The sequence below is a fragment of the Drosophila busckii genome, chromosome 2R, assembly GCF_011750605.1.
Source record: "Drosophila busckii strain San Diego stock center, stock number 13000-0081.31 chromosome 2R, ASM1175060v1, whole genome shotgun sequence".
In the NCBI taxonomy this organism is placed as follows: Eukaryota; Metazoa; Arthropoda; class Insecta; order Diptera; family Drosophilidae; genus Drosophila; species Drosophila busckii.
Window position 1 is genome coordinate 7,048,450 of NC_046605.1, and position 17,038 is coordinate 7,065,487.

At 36.6% G+C, this 17,038-nt stretch overlaps 3 protein-coding genes across 3 annotated transcripts; 1 reads left to right on the forward strand and 2 right to left on the reverse strand.

Annotated features, from left to right (window-relative positions):
• Nucleotides 1–349: 349 nt before the first annotated feature.
• LOC108597770 (cuticle protein 16.5) lies at nt 350–939 on the reverse strand. The gene is made up of 2 exons (XM_017984483.1): nt 854–939; nt 350–794 (listed from the first exon to the last, which is right to left on the reverse strand). Exons 1-2 carry the CDS (start codon nt 857–859, stop codon nt 432–434), a joined length of 369 nt encoding a protein of 122 aa, XP_017839972.1. The 5' UTR covers nt 860–939; the 3' UTR covers nt 350–431.
• A 1,038-nt stretch (nt 940–1,977) lies between these two features.
• On the reverse strand, nt 1,978–4,328 carry LOC108597769 (GPI mannosyltransferase 4). Its single transcript, XM_017984482.2, has 2 exons — nt 4,093–4,328; nt 1,978–4,040 (listed from the first exon to the last, which is right to left on the reverse strand). The coding sequence occupies exons 1-2, from the start codon at nt 4,259–4,261 to the stop codon at nt 2,146–2,148; spliced, it is 2,064 nt and encodes a 687-aa protein (XP_017839971.1). The 5' UTR covers nt 4,262–4,328; the 3' UTR covers nt 1,978–2,145.
• A 1,279-nt stretch (nt 4,329–5,607) lies between these two features.
• Nucleotides 5,608–16,824, forward strand: LOC108594987 (sodium-dependent serotonin transporter). Its single transcript, XM_017980119.2, has 8 exons — nt 5,608–5,693; nt 7,468–7,944; nt 8,004–8,280; nt 12,426–12,636; nt 12,698–13,150; nt 13,215–13,509; nt 15,779–15,979; nt 16,038–16,824. Exons 2-8 carry the CDS (start codon nt 7,732–7,734, stop codon nt 16,281–16,283), a joined length of 1,896 nt encoding a protein of 631 aa, XP_017835608.1. The 5' UTR covers nt 5,608–5,693; nt 7,468–7,731; the 3' UTR covers nt 16,284–16,824.
• The last annotated feature ends 214 nt before the right edge of the window (nt 16,825–17,038 follow it).

The window sequence follows — 17,038 nt, forward strand, 5'->3', positions numbered from 1 at the left end:
TATATAATTTAAGCATTTAATGTTGCCAACTTTAATACAAATAAAGCATATGGAATAAACATTTATAAGGCAACGAAGCTTAAAAATTAAATAAATAGAAACTAATAAAATACGACTTGATGATTTTCATATAAAATAATTAATTTAATAATCATTTCATTTTAAAAAAGGCTGCGAAGCTTATGAATAAAAATAAATAAAATAAAAGCTCTATACAAAATATTTGTATTTATTGTATTCGGTTCTTCATTTTTGTTTATATATTTTTTGAATGAGCTTAGAATAATTCTAAAATTTCCCTTACCCATTTAAATTTGATGGCTAAGTTTAATAATAAAACAAACTTTGATTGCGTGTCTATTGAGATTTTATTGTGTGATCATCAAGTGTTGGAAAAATGTGCAGAAAGATTTGAGTGTTGGTTGCTTTGTTTACTTCTTCTTCAGGAAGGAGCTGACGAAAGCTGGAGCGGCATAGGGGTTGACCACAGCTGGTGCAGCAGCGTAAGTGGTAACTGGAGCAGTGTAAGCAGGTGCGGCATAGGTGGCCACGGGAGCGGTGTATTGGGCAGTGTAGGCAGGAGCGCCATAGACGGAAGCCGTGTAGCCGGAAGTGTAGGCGGGAGCAGCAGCGGCATAGGTGGTATAAGCGGGGGCAGCAGCAGAATAAGTGGTCACTGGAGCAGCTGCAGCATAGGTGGTATAAGCAGGAGCAGCAGCATAGGTGGTCACTGGAGCAGCAGCCAGATAGCCAGCCTGGGCGGCGGCAATGCAGAGAGCGAAGCAGATGATGAACTACAAAAAAATAATGCAAAATTATTTATTTAATTATTAAATTTGTTTGCTGCTCTTACTTTCATGTTGTTGATTGGATTTGTTGTCAGTTACTGATGCTGTTGGCCAATTACGCGGCGGGTTTTATAGTCCGGGCTCAAGTGTTTGCGTAGGCTGAGCCCTCAAACAAGTTTACGGAATTAGAACAAATTGTCAGCGCAATGAGTTCAACTTTTTTGATAATTTCTTTCATAATTTTTAATTTTTTTTTAACGTTCATTGAACGCGGATGCCGACACGCCGCACCTTTGATAGAACCTCCAGTTTGGAGCTGCAAATGTTTGCAAACGTTTGACTTAAGCGCTCCATTGACGGCGTGTCAAATGGATTAGGCTTTGGCCACTTCTGGTGACAATTATCTGTGCAATTGTTTGACACTCGACAAGTCGAAAAAATAAAACTTGTTCAACAGCTTACACTGCGCTGCAAAGTTACGGGTTTGATAGAATTTACACACTTAACTTTTATTTATTAGCAATTTTAACTGCAAATCAAATGCTTTCTTTATTTTATTTTTCACTGATTTAATGCCTACAACTTTAAAAAAAATTGTGAATAAGATTTCTATTGATGTCAAAACATAAAAAAATTTAAAAATCTGATTTCATTTTTTAAACAACATTTCTAATGTTGTTAATTTCTAATTAACATAAAATATATTTTAATTAATTAAAAGTGACTGTTTGATGTTTTAATTACATTTTAATTTTTTAAATAACATTTCCAATTATCATAAAATATTTTTATATTAATAAAAAGTGACTACTTGATGTTAAGAGAATTTTACGAGCGTCTATACAACTTTCATATTTAAACTTAGCTTACAAATTATTGCTAATTGTTTAATCATATTTAACTAACTAAATATTTAAACAACTATTTATTGCTTATTTTCTTGATAACAAACGTTGCAACTTTATTAAATACTTAAACAATAAATATAAAACATGATATTTTATGCTTGCACAATTTGTCGTATAGTGTAAGATGAAGATTAACAGAAAGTCAAAGTCGTTCGAAAAAAATCTATTTAACTGAAATATTATTAGCTACTTAAACATACAATAGAAAATCCAGACTTATAACTAATGGATTTTTAGAAAAACAATTAAGATTAAATACAGACATATCTGTAGTATTACTAATACAAATAGTAGCGGAATGTATAAAATTTAGCAGCAAGCTACAATTTTGAAATGTGCAGAGTATAAAATAAAAGTTACATAGTGGATTTTATTATATGCGCGACTAGAATTGCTTAGTTTTAACTTTGGTATAAGACACATAACGGCCTGGAAATAGCTGCCAGTTATTAGATAGCCGGACGCTTGCGATGCACATCGATCTCGTAGAGCGCCAAGCCAAACTGATGCATAAACGAGCTAAACTGGCGACTGACATAGGAGAAGCTAAGCGTGGGCGCTTGCTCCACAGCGCAAGTGCCGCGCAGATCGTCGTGTGTCCAGTGGGGCGCGTCCACATCGCAGGGATGGCGGCCCTGCAGGCGTGGAAAAGCCTCCGTAGACAGATGCGGATAAAACACAGAGAGCAGCTCAAAGTGCAAGTAGCTGCTGGCATTGGAACGATCCAGCGCCTCATACAGCTCGCTGCTGAGTGTGGCGGGTATGGCCAGATAAAGTTTATAGCGTAGATGCTGCGCTGCATTGCGCTTCAGCTCGCAGCTGGCGGAGATTAGCTTGACTTTATGCATAAGCGTATCCAGCGCCAGTCCACCGTATTCATATACAAAGAAGTCACGCTGGCGTCGATAGCGTTGAAGCGTATGCGGATTAAAATGCTGCACTCTGGAGCTGGGCACATTAACCAAATGCAGCGGCAGACTGTAGATGTGTGAGGTGAGCAGATGCACATTCGTAGCAGCAGGCTTGGTGGCTACCATATGCTCCATGCGCTGAGCCAGTGGAAACACGCCCGCCTGATGTATAAAGCCGAAGAAGAGCGTCAGCAGCACATTACAGACATACCAGATGCGTAGTAAATGAGGCGCCGAAGCTTTGCTGCAGAGCAAACGTTTGTAGAGCCAGCGCAGCAGTGGATGCTGAGTTTGAAAAGGATATGAGGCGCTGAAGCCTGTGATGAGCTTGGGCGCATGCAGCAGCAGCAAGGGAAAGGTTAGCGGCAGTAGAAAACGCGGCTCCTGATGATTGATAAGCGAAAGAAAGAAAAGCGGCACGAATATTGCACCCGACATCAGCGATACAATGCTTTGAAAACGCGGCAGCAGCTGATACTCGGCGCAGAAGAAGCGCAGCAGCAGCTGGGTGAAGGACAACATGGCTGCCAGTCCAAGAACATTGAAGAGCAGCGGTATGTTCAGCAGCAGATGCACATAGCAAGGATGTACGCCGTGTGTAGCCGTCTGTGCCGAATCCAGATTGTATTTAAGAAAGTTCCAAGGCGTAAACACAAAGTTGTCTATGCCCAGCTGCAGCATATGCAGTTCGCCCACAGTCAAGTGTTGATAGTACAGCGAGTCGCAGAAGATGAACAGCAGCAGCGCCGGCAATGCGCAAAGGCAAAACAGTCCGATGCGCAAATTAAAGTCCCTGAAGCTAACGCTGCGTGTGCCCAAGCCGCGCAGCAGCCAAAAGAACACCATGGGTGCGCCAAATAGCAGAAAGGTTGGACGATTGAAGACGCCTGCAACGCAAATGCTCGACATGGCAAACAAATGCTGCAGATTGTAAGCCGGCAGCGCATTCTTTAGCTTCCATATTTTAACACGCTCGCTTATGGACGCCGCCTTGTCGTACTTTTCCTCCAGATATTCCTTTTTGTACACCACCGTGTTGGTTTTCAGCATGCTCTCGCACACCAGCCACAACAGCCAGGCGCACATGGCCAGCTCCAGCGTATTGGAAAACGTGCGTGTACCAAAGACCAACAGCACCCAGCTGCTGGATAAAGCCAGCAGTCTGATTTCATGCCGCAGTCCATAGAGCGTACAAATGCGATAAATGCACCAATCGTTGCTGTATGATATAAGCGTATAAATAAGTCTAGGAAACACTAGATAGGCATAGCTATTGATCAGCTCCAGCTGCCAATAGCTGCGCGCATACAGCGCTATAAACTCATAGAAACTCCAGGGTATTCGCAGCAGCGCAAATGGCAGCGTTATGCTGCGCAGCGGCATTGTATTATTAAACTCCCAGGTACGTGTGTGCTCCAAGCGAAAGTGATCGCCTGCAAAGCAAATTGACAATTACGCTGCACTGCATGCAATTGGGTCACATACCTGTCATGACTTCAACGCTTTGAAAAAACTCATCAGGATGCACATATCCTGTTTGCGGCACAAAAACCAACACAAGACGCAGCGCCGCAAAGCAAAAATAGGTGCTTAAATGATTGGCAGCGCTGCTGCGTTGCTGCCACAGCTGTGTAAAGTGTTTTGTTATGCGCATTTAAATACTAAATTAACTTAAGTTTAACACAAGTTCTGACTTTTGTTTACAAAAATATAACAATTTAGCAGTGTGACCGAATGACACAAAAAAAACGTTTTCTGTATATGCATAGTGTGCAAGAAATACCAGAAAAATACTAAAGCACATAACATGCGCTTAACAGTAACAGCGAGCGAGCGCATACAGTTTTAGTGTCATTGCTGTTAGTGAAGCGACACTGTCAGTTAAATTCAAAACGTAGATCAAACTAAAAAGTGCATCTGCGCATAAATTATAGAGCTATGACTTGGAATGTGGGTGTTTTATCTAATTACAACAGCTTAGCAGACGCGTGACGTATGCAAGTAGCTTTGTGGCCAGGAAACTTGATATCAGATTGCAATTATATAACTTTCGGCGTGTAGGCACACAAATGCCAAACCAAAGACGATGATGCGTCACAAGTACAGCTATATAAATCGAAAAATCGTGTGTGAAGACACATTGTCTATAGCTTTGAGCACAGAGCTAAAACAAAGAAGCGCGCTCTGAGAGCAAATACAATTTGCAGTTATGTTTTGCGAGAGAGAGAGCGCAAGCGATGGATCTTGCTCGCTCAGCCACCTACCCCAACCGCATAAAACGTGCGCCTCTCGCGGCGTGCGCCCACACATACAGTTACTGCATATTGTAGGCGCGCCCACCTCAAATAACTCAATTGTAATTAAACTGATTTGTTTGTCAGCTTGACTGATACAATTTAAAGAGCTAAGCAATTGTCCAATGAGTTGTCGTTCAGTCGGAACTTTTGCTGTTTGTTTAAACATTTGCTCAATTGTCTTTAGTGCGCGCTGGGAGAAAGTTGAAAGTAAAAACGACAATAAACCAAAACAAACTGCTGTGAACTCGTATTAAGTGTAACAATAACAAATTAAATGTGCATTAAGTGCGTGGCATGTAAGAAAAGTAAAGCAATCGACTATCTGTTAATTTTCCTTAACTTCGCACACAATTGAAAACGCCACCCCCTTTGTGCTTGGCCCACATTCAATCAACTTTGGCAAGCAACAGTTTGTTGCAATTTAAGTTACTGTTGCCACCTGTCCGGCTCAGGCAACAAACCACCCAAAACGCACCACAAGGCCCGCATATTTTAACCCGCACACACGACAAGCTACGAATAAGAAGAAGAAGAAGCAGCAGCGCCACTCGTTGCTCGGACAAATGTCCTGACGGGCGGCGCGTATAAAAGGAGCCGCCGCATTCGCATTGGCAGCAGTTGCTACAGCGAAGAGACGCGCGTTGCTCAAAGTGTTTGAGCTTGCCCCAAATATAAATTTGTGAAATAAAATACAGTTATTTTCAATATGTGCTTAAAGTGTTGCAAATTGTTGAACAAATAAATAGTTAAATAAATTTATTTAAAAGTGTAACGCAAAGTGTGCAGAAAGTAAGTTAAAAATTAAATAAATTATTCATTAAAGCAATTACATTATTTTAGAAAGAAATTTAGAAATATATATTTAGCAAATATTTTAGCTTGAGGATACGCAAATAAATTTTGCATTATTTTTAATTACATTTAATTTAAAAGTGCATTAAATTCGCACAAGTTTGATTGCTTTAAATTTTCCCACTACTTATTCTTCCATTAGCAATTTAAAATTTAACACCCCTTGACTTTAAGTGATTTTTAATTAAACAACACTTGTGTGTGTCTTATCAGCAATTCACAATGTCTCTCATATGTGTGCGTTTCAGCCGATTTGAATCTTTTTTGGCAACAGCTGTAGAAATGCTAATCAAAAAGCAATTTAAGTGCTCAAACCACAGAGCAGAGCCACAAAAATAACCAAAATTGACAAATATTTATTGGTTACGTATACGTCATGCTGGCCGCTGCAGGCGTAAATATTTTGCTTTAATATGTTGTTAAAAAAATCAAAAGCAAAAGTTGTGTAAACAAAGCAACAAATAAAATAATATAAATCGCTTAAATCGCTGCAGGCTCTTTATAAGCATCGTTATGGCAACGGTAACGGTTACTGATAACTGCCACAAATCCTTACACACACACATACAGAGACATATGCGTGTACGCGTGTGTCATATATGTGTGTGTGTGTGTTTATAGCATTGACATTGAACATCGTAATTTTTGGTTAAAAGCGAATGCAACGATGCGCACCAATTGCTTGCCCATTGCCCATTGGCCACACGGCCGTCCTAGTTGCTGAGCCCATAGATTAACGCACAAAGGACACTTTGGGGAATCAGTTGCCAAGTACAGTTCTCGCTCACATGTCCACAGCTGTGTCCGTGGTGTGGCCACTCAATGCCGCAATTTATATAAACAATGTTTATAATCTTAATGGCAGCAATAAAGCTAATTAACATATATTCAAGTTGCGATTTTTTAACAAATTTGCATGCAACTAATAAATTCTTTAATTTAAAAAGAAATTACAGCAGTTAAAACAGTGCATTTATTTATTTTATAACAGAAATCAGCAAAAATTAAACTAGTAAAAAATGCAATATACATTTGTCGAGTCAATTAAAATGAAATATAACAAAATTATTATAATCAAAATAAAAAAAAAAATTAAAATAATATATTTTATGCTTTTCATACAAAAAATAATACTTCATATATTTTTGCCTGTTTTAATTTCATAACAGAAAATTAATTTCATAACAGAAAACTAAAAAAATAAAATTAAATTTTTTGCATTTTTGTTTTTTATAATTTGCCAAGTTAATAAAAAGTTTATATGTAAGAAACTAAATTGAAGCAGAAAGATAATAAATAAAAAATAGCTACTGCACTTTTCTATTTAAACTTAGTAGTAAAAATCAGAAATAAAAAAATGTGTTTATTGGACTTTTGCAAACTTTTTGCAACAATCTAGAAATTATTTATTTTATTTATTTAATTTCAACTATAAACAGTCCACGATAAAAGAAAAAGATTACAAAAAATATTTAAATTAAATTTAAAATTATTATATTCAGTACTCTATGCGCATAATAAATTTATAGCAAAGTGTTAACTTGTTGCGCAATTGACACACCTTAAATTTCAGTTGATATATATGGTGCTTTAAGTAGATATATAAAGCAATATATTTTAGTTTTGTGAACAGCGCTTGGGCGGAGTCGTGGGCGTATTTTGTATTAATGTTGAGCGTTGCACTTGCACTTGCATAACTGTTTATTTCAAGGTCGAAACGGCGGCAGCATGTAAAAGGTGAAAAGAAAATGAAATTTTCGCAGCAGTGCCGACGGTAAACAGGATATCAGAGGAAGGACGAGCAGGAGGAGGAGCAGCATTGAGAGACAGAGTGAGGCTTCGAGGTTGAGCTTGCGTCTAGACTTTGGCACTGGCAACGCAATTTGTGGCGCCTGTGGGCAGCAAGCGTCTGGCTACGCTAGTGCCACGATCGGCATATTTTGCCACGCCCACGCCCATACAACCCGAGTTACAAATGCTTGACAGCAATATGGATCGCAGCAAGAATAATAGCGCCGAGTTTGCTCACAATGTGGCTGCCACAAGTGCGGCCAGCACCACGGCCACGCCCTGGGGCAACAACAAGGAGTCGCCGAATAATGAGGATGACTCCAATGAGGATGATGGCGACAATGCCACGCCCGCCAAAGTCACCGATCCGCTGGCGCCGCGTTTAACCAACAATGAGGCAAGTTCACAATTAATGTGCTACAATATACCGTTAATATATTCACTTGCTCTTTGCAGCGCGTCCTGGTTGTTTCGGTTACCGAACGCCCACGTGAAACTTGGGGCCAGAAAGCCGAGTTTTTGCTGGCCGTCATTGGCTTTGCCGTCGATCTGGGCAATGTCTGGCGATTTCCCTATATATGCTATCAGAATGGCGGCGGCGCCTTTCTGGTGCCATATTGCATATTTTTAATCTTTGGCGGTCTGCCGCTCTTCTACATGGAGCTGGCCTTAGGACAGTTTCATCGCTGCGGCTGTCTTAGTATTTGGAAGCGCATTTGTCCTGCACTCAAGGGTAAGTTGCAATAGCAATAAAAATATAACTAATTGTATTTAAAATTTGTTTGTTTTAATAATTAATAGAAAATACAGCTAATTAACATTTTAGTTTAAGTGAGTTTGAAATGAAAATCAATAATAACAGAAATATTAAAATGCATAATAACTTTTTATAAAAATTATCTGTTTTTTATTTAATTTAATTTTTAATATTTAATTAATTACTGAGTCTACAACAGAAATTCCTTGAGTAAAGTTACTAAAATAAAAATAATTCTTAAGGAAACATATTGTTTATGATACAATAATATATTTTTAATTTATCATTTAATTAATATACTGTTTGTAAATGTATTATTCTAATTAAGTACCTCGTTTGATGCCAATTTTTTTTAATTCTAATTGTTTGTAGAAATCATTTAAATACTCCTTCTATTATTTTTTTTTTTGATTTATAAATAAATTTGCAAAGTGCTCGTGAATAGATAAAGTCTAAAAGATGAAAATATTTGTAGTGTTAGTATGCAATGGTAAATTGTATTGAAACTTAATTTAGGTATTGAAAGTTTTAGCTATTTAAAAGTATTGTAATAATAAAGTTCAATTAATACAGTAAAATTATTATATGTGTGGATTTAATGTGCGTATATATATATAATAAAAGTTTTTACTCAAATTGACAAAAAATCATTAAAAGACTAAATTAACAAATATTGCAGTTAATAAAGACTGAAATGCTTAAGTATACAATGATTATTTAGTATATTTGAGATTGTAGGATTATAATGAGTCCCTACATCCTCAATTGTTTCTTATTAACTCAAGTACCTTATTAATATTTGTGTTGTAAATATATAGAAATATAAATATTCTTAGTCACTTTGGAAATACGTCCTTTCATACGCCAATACTTTTTAGTATAATTGTCTCTGAATGCAATTAGTATCATATTAGTTAGCTTTTTTGCCTCAATTCAAAGTAGCTCAAGTTTTTGTGTGTATGCTGTGATTTGATTTGGTTAGCTTTGTTCTCTCGCTTACACGATAACATAAAATTTTTTTGTTACAGCTACATACAATCTTTATTGTAAAGAAATGCAATTGGTAATGTGGTTCTGGATTCGTATCAGTGATTCAAATTTGTGTATTCTCCGGTGTTGTACAGAGCTAATAGAGGTTTCATAATGCTCAATTGCTTTCGAACATAGCTTATTCCACGCCTGTTGAAGCGAAATGTTTTCATCTAAATGATAAATCAAACAGAGCTTACTCCAAGCTGCGCGCCACATTTTATTGAACGCATGTTTAGCGCAACTGGATCTATGAAGACGCGCCAGAATACATCTCACGTAATAGTATGCGTACGTATGTAAGGTTACGCTAAAATTCAGAATAGGATAGAAAGACGTCAGTGACTCATTTTGTCTAATGTTGGGTGCTCCGCGGTAGGGGTGCATGAGTGAGAGAGTGCTCTTCGGTCCGCTCTCTCCGCAAATGCGGCAAGAACAGGTGACGAGCAGGCTAAGTGCATAAGTTCTCTGTTTTTGCGATCCCATGCACCTGGCCATCATATAGGAGGTTGTGCGTGCTGTGGATAATTCTTGCTTTCACCATAGACATCATAGATGAGCATAAGCATGTACTCAATCGACAGGTGAATGTAGATAGATGCACAAAACTTGCTTGGGCAATGATGCGAAGGGATGGATAGTTTCGTTGAGCGTGATGCGGACAGCTTGAGAAGCGTCGAATGCTCAAACTAGTAGTGCAGGTAACATTAGTGTGAGATCTCACACTAAAGGATACGGATTAATCATAAAGCTTAGCTGGTTTTATGCATTGTTTGGAACGCAATTTCATCGACCGCATTCATACGCGCCTATTATCCAATCTGAATGACTGACCACACCACCAAATACGCTAAGACAGCACGAGCTTCCAAACTCTTAAAGCATTTTATATTTTGCTACATAAGCTTACCAGATATTTTATGTCTTGTCTATTTCTCAACTATAAGGAAGCCCAAGACTCTGCATACACGACTGATGTCAGGGACTCGGGTCCGTATATTTTACCATCAGAAGCCAAATATAAGTACTGAGGACTACAAATTGTATCGAATGTTAAATGGTGGGCAGTAGCTGAGAAATATACACGCGATGTGAGCCATAATGCAAAAAATTTTCGCCTACGCTCTTTACAGTGTGTGTAATTAATAGGATACACTTTGCTGATGTTCCTCTTTTAACGGCTTGCATAACCAGGCTTCTCCTTAAGTTATAGAAAGGCCTTAGCAAGTAATCACTATAGTATGATGAATTCTCACTTTTAAGCGCTAGACAGCAAACATAATTATGTAGAAGCAAAAGTTAATGCATATATTTGATAGTCAACGAAGCCTGCTTTGCCTCAGAACTAGAATAGATTATCAAGCGTACTCTAAAATCATCACCCTTATTGTTGCGCATGGTTTGTTTATGTTTTGTGTGTGTTGCTGTGTTTTGTTTACTAATATGATCATGTCCGCAAAGTCAAGAATAAAGAATCACAGTACTAATAAATTTCACATATGAATAATAAAAAAGTGGTTTACTTATTATGGCTCTCATCAAAACCGTGACAAGTATACTGTCAACATAGAGTATATTTGAACTTTAATGAGCCATAAGCGATAGTGTTAGATTACATTATTAATATATCTTATGTATGCGAATAAAGCTTACAGCACAGCGCTTAATGCTCAGCGCGTCCCAAACCTCTGCGGCATATTTATGCACCCCTCAGTATACTGTACTTTATGTGCGATAAATATAAGGTTTATATTAATAAATTGTCAGTTATCTCACTGTCAAGCAACGGATGATGTCGAATAATCGTCGACTTCCTTAGCAGTGATCTAAGTTAAATGATTAGAAGTTGATCGGGGTACAGATGTCGACGATTATGTTGTTACTCTGCATATATTTAAAAACTTACAAGTCACAGCATAATCTTATTTATATTAACATGTAACTCCTGTTATAATACAAATATTACCTTAAGTCTCGAAAGTGCATCTTAGTAACATTTACGCTTATTCTCTCTAGTGAAGATATAGTTAACGCAGCTGCATATTTATTCTACCGTTACAAATTGGTGTTGATCAAAAGGTTGATATATGAGTAAATATTATTTGATGGAATTAAAATTTAAGATTTCATGACAATTAAATGTTTTGATTGATTTAAATGGTGCGTTAGTGCATGCTATTTTTGATGCTAAAATAATGATATTTGAGCAACAATGCTATATAGTCTCATAACAATAAGAGAAGATTCTTAATTACATTTTGTTATGAAAACTCGTAAAATTTTACCAGCTTGTAGCTAGCTTCATAATATTGGATTTTAATTGCTTTAAATTGTTCTGTGTGTAGCATTTTAATCAAATTACAGTACTTAAATATTATTACATTATTAATGTTTAAAATTTACATATATGTATAAAAAATATATATTTTTTATTTATTAGTTACAAAAATCTAGTTTTTTATGTATCAAAAAAATTTATTTATTTTTTTATAGACACTTTGAAATTAAATTGATGGTTTAAGAAAATTCAAATTCATTTGCATTTGATTTTAAATAATATTTACGAGTTACCTTAAGTTTTCAGTACTTCAAAAATATGTTCATTCAAATGTGTAGTTCTTTAATTTATATTTTTAGACACACTTTCATTTAAATTTAATATTTAAGAGCTACAATACTAATTGCAATATTTATTTCCTTTGTTATGCAAAATTTTATTGATTTATTTTTGCTGCATAAAAATCTAAAACTAAAACAAATGCTTGAGGCTTTTCTATAAAACCAACTAAGTAATAAAATAAAGTTAAAATTTTTCATTTTAGTTAAATTTAGAAATTTATTTAAATATATTTAAATTATTTATTGCATTCATTTTGGTTTTAATCAAAGATTTGTATTCACTACAATTTAATTGATAAACATAATAATTGAACAATTAAAATTCAATATTAACATTTAGTTTAATCTATAATACTTAAGTTTAAACATCATTTCTTACATTGATTTTAATTATGTATGATTTTTAATTTAAATTCAATATTAAAATTTATTTTAAACTATAAATTTTATTTTTGTTTCTGTTTATTCCACAGGTGTTGGCTATGCAATTTGTCTGATCGACATCTATATGGGCATGTACTATAATACGATAATAGGCTGGGCTGTCTACTATCTGTTCGCCTCGTTTACCTCAAAGCTGCCTTGGACGTCCTGCGACAATCCTTGGAACACACAAAACTGCATGCCAGTGACCAGCGAGAACTTTACACAGTTGGCCACAACGCCGGCCAAAGAGTTCTTTGAGTAAGCTTGGAGCAGTTAAATAAAATAGTTAATTTATTCACAATGAATTTGCTTGTGACAGACGCAAAGTGTTGGAGAGCTACAAGAGCGATGGGCTGGACTTTATGGGCCCGGTTAAGCCCGAGCTGGCGCTTTGTGTCTTTGGCGTTTTCGTGCTCGTTTACTTCTCGCTGTGGAAGGGCGTGAGGAGTGCGGGCAAAGTGGTGTGGGTCACTGCGCTGGCGCCGTATGTGGTGCTCATTATTTTGCTGGTGCGTGGCGTCTCCTTGCCAGGCGCTGATGAGGGCATCAAGTATTATCTAACACCCGAGTGGCATAAGCTGAAGAACTCCAAGGTTTGGATCGATGCCGCATCGCAGATCTTTTTCTCACTGGGTCCGGGCTTTGGCACGCTGCTGGCGCTCTCCAGTTATAACAAATTTAATAACAATTGTTATCGCGATGCGCTCATCACCAGCAGCATCAATTGTTTGACCAGCTTCCTGGCTGGCTTTGTCATCTTCAGTGTGCTGGGGTAAGCTTCAGCTCCACACGCCCTTTTAACTTTCATATCAATTGCTATCTCCTCCTCTCTTTAGCTACATGGCCTTTGTGCAGAAAACTTCAATTGACAAAGTCGGCCTCGAAGGTCCTGGCTTGGTGTTTATTGTTTATCCCGAGGCTATAGCCACAATGAGTGGCTCCGTATTTTGGAGCATTATATTCTTTTTAATGCTCATCACTTTGGGTCTGGATAGCACCTTTGGAGGCCTCGAGGCCATGATAACAGCTCTGTGTGATGAATATCCTCGCGCTATTGGCCGACGACGTGAGCTATTTGTCCTGCTCCTGCTTGCGTTTATCTTTCTATGCGCGTTGCCTACAATGACCTATGTAAGTACATATATTTTACACTATAGCTAAGGTAAAAAATTAAAAATGATAAGAGTTATATTTATGTTCATAATCTTGTAAATATACAACATATGTCTATCGAACTTGAGGCAACTTGTTGGAAACACATTTTAATTTAAGTCTTAATCAATTTATTTGAATTATTTTAAGCGAAAAATTGTTTTTAAATCTGATGTATTATTTTTTTATTTACAAGCTTAATTATTATACAAAATATAATACAATAACTAAACGTAGTGAGTGATAGCTGCTTACTTAATATGTTATTATTGTCTTATTATTATGTATTATTGATAAGCAAAATTATTTCCAATTTATAAACAATTTTTTGCTGCTGAATTCGTTCTATAGATATTAGATCTTGTTGTTAGGAATTAGCCAGCTACATAAATAAAAATGTATTGTCATGAAATTTAATTTAATTCCATCATAATAATATTAACTCAATATTCAACCTTATTGATCAGACTAATTTTATCGATATATAATAACTTAACTCTTTGCGAAAAAAATTGCTAAATTAACAGAGTTAACTTTATAGTATTTGTTTATAAGTATTATGTTTCAAAAATATTTGCTGCTTAGTTTTTATACAGAGTCCTACGCTGTCGCTTGTACCCGAACTTCTAATCATTTAATCAGCTCTCAGGTCGACGTCGACATATGTTTCTTAGTAATAATATGCAATAATAATTATAATAAGCGTATAGAGACTCATACTGTAGGTTGAACCAAACTTGCTGCCTTTTTCGTATAATTTTATTTTTAAATATTGAGCTATAATTCAATAACTAGTAGAAGTAACTTAATTATTACTTTTTTTTTTTTTATTAATATTTGCTATTTGACTGGAATGTTTAGTAAACAAAATAACAATAATGGGTTTGATTTATTTCTATTTAATGGGTCTGACTTATTTGCCTTTGGTTTATACTTAGATTATTTTGTACTGCCCGCTTATCTTGGAGCTGGAAGCTGTAGGCATGATTCGTTTAATTAACTGTTAAGTGGTTGCTGCTAACTGTAGATTTCTCAGCTACTGCATACATATGCATGTCGTTCAGTTATATGGCTCATTAAACGAGCGAGTCCTTGCTCAACGATTGTCTTGTCTTTGGATAGACACAAACTGTTTAAATATGCTACGTGTTTAGCTTTTGGGGTAGCGAGGAAAACGATGGATTGCCATGTTAAGTGCTTTTTATCGTACCTTTAGTTAATCTCACCTAGTTACTCAAACTCAGGCAAGTGGCCAAGTCACTCCACTCTCCTCTCTTGCCAAGCAAGTTGTTGTGCATTTTTATCACCTGTCGAGTTGTATGTTTGCTTTGCTTGGGAGTAGCCACCACCAAATTGGCGATGTGCAAACAGACTTGACGCCTCGACTGTTTGCCGGCCGCCCGCCTCCCCCTAGCGCCACTTTGCCTGATTACATTTGAAATTGTAATTTAGTAGCATCTATAGTGAATGTTTTTCCTTTCTGCTTCACTCAATGGGCCACTTGACTTGTGTATCGGTCAATGGATCAAGCTATTCAATTGCTATGCATGCCTTAACCGGATGACCAAGACCAAGACCAAGACCAAGACCAAGATGAAGCTGAAGCTGAACAAACTGCAGCCATTAATCAATCACAAACTATCTGGGAAAAAATATAGTTGCAAAAATATAAATGGAAAACTACAGTGCTGAAATATTAATTACAACAATAAGTTTGAAATTGAGTAAGGACTTTCAATAATTATATATTCATACTTACTTTACGTTCTTAGAATAAAACTTGCTAAAAACAAACAGATAGTAGCTAATCCTTAGAACTTTGTAATCAGATTTTTAATAAACTTCAAAACTATTAATTTGTTTCAAACACTCATTCTGACTTCACTTGACTTCTGCAAAAATTTTACTTATACACTTTGCAATTGTTAAAAAACAAGTAGAGGGTATTTGAAAGTTACACATGAGGAAGAACGCATCGTCGATTCAATAAAGATATAGACTTGGTAAAGAAAAAAAAGTATTAGTCGATTAGGCTATTTCAAAAACTTAAGAGACTTAAGAAACTTAAGGACTTAAAAAGAATACTACAATTTTAGACAATTTATAAATAAAATTTAACAGTATTAAGTTCATAGACAATCTCGACAAAAATCTTTGGTTCTTTAAGAAAAATGTATATAAAGGTTGCTGCATCCAATTTTACCCGATTTCAAGCCCATAATAATTTCTCTTTTATTTTAATTTTCAGGGCGGTGTGGTCTTGGTAAACTTTTTAAATGTCTATGGACCTGGCCTGGCCATACTCTTTGTTGTATTTGTGGAGGCAGCTGGCGTGTTTTGGTTCTATGGCGTTGATCGATTTAGCGCGGATGTGGAGCAGATGCTGGGCCAGAAGCCTGGCCTCTTTTGGCGCATCTGCTGGACGTACATAAGTCCAGTATTTTTATTGGTGAGCTGCACTTGGCTTGACTTACAAATTGATAGCTAATTGAGTTTTTTGCTTGCAGACCATATTTATATTTTCGATATTGGGCTACAAGGAAATGCTGGGCGAGGAGTTCTACTATCCACCTTGGAGCATACAGGTGGGCTGGGCGGTCACCTGCTCGTCGGTGATGTGTATACCCGCGTATATGGTATACAAATACTTTTTCGCCTCGAAGGGCAATTGCAAGCAGCGACTGCAGGAGTCGTTCAAGCCGGATGCGAGCTGTGGTTCGGTGGTGCCGGGTCAGCAGGGCACTACGGTGTGACATGACAATGTGATGCATATGAATATACACACCAGCAAGACCAGCATTCAAATTTATAATCTCAATTGTAAAAGCTTATCACCAACAACTAAAACCGAAGTAGACAACAACACAAAGTTGTTTGATTTCAACAGTTACTACGCTTATCACACAAATAATCTTAGCTATGCGGAGGAGCAGGATAATGATAACGATAATGATGAGGAGGAGGAGTTACCAAATTTACGGAATGGCAATGATATTATTACATATAGTGCTAATGCTAGTCTTAGGCAAATGCATAAGCATAGTTTAAGTCTCGGCTCGGTCTCAAACAACGACAGATGCTACACTGGTACCGGAACAACAACAACAACAACAACAACAACTGCTGCCGAGGACAATAACTGCGCTTTAAGGATCAGCAGCTGCAAGCCGCTCAAGTTTCCACTGGCCAGTGAGTGGTTGGTTTAAAAACAAAACAAACGACATATAAATTTGAAAACTTTGCAAACAGCCATTTGCATTGTTTTCATTAGCATACAATTTTCTAATTGCTTATACCGTTAAATATATAATATTAATGTCTACAGTTTGTTAGTGCACAATTGTTTAAAATAATCGCCCAACTAAATGTTATAATTAGCTTGTTGCAAACTAAGCGTCTAAATTTATAATTATGTAAATGTCAAACAAACGAAAAATTGGTAAAAATGCTTTTTAATAGGCATTTACTGTTACACCCTGTACAATGCATATAATTAAGTATTTTTTAT

Bases quoted from the DNA above. Each gene is read 5' to 3' on its own strand.
- LOC108597769 (XM_017984482.2), bottom strand. From the start codon at position 4,261: ATGCGCATAACAAAACACTTTACACAGCTGTGGCAGCAACGCAGCAGC. The intron at 4,041-4,092 runs GTATGTGACCCA...TTTGCTTTGCAG, and splicing joins AAGCGTTGAAGTCATGACAG to GCGATCACTTTCGCTTGGAG.
- LOC108594987 (XM_017980119.2), top strand. From the start codon at position 7,732: ATGCTTGACAGCAATATGGATCGCAGCAAGAATAATAGCGCCGAGTTT. The intron at 7,945-8,003 runs GCAAGTTCACAA...TGCTCTTTGCAG, and splicing joins CGCGTTTAACCAACAATGAG to CGCGTCCTGGTTGTTTCGGT. The intron at 13,151-13,214 runs GTAAGCTTCAGC...TCCTCTCTTTAG, and splicing joins GTCATCTTCAGTGTGCTGGG to CTACATGGCCTTTGTGCAGA.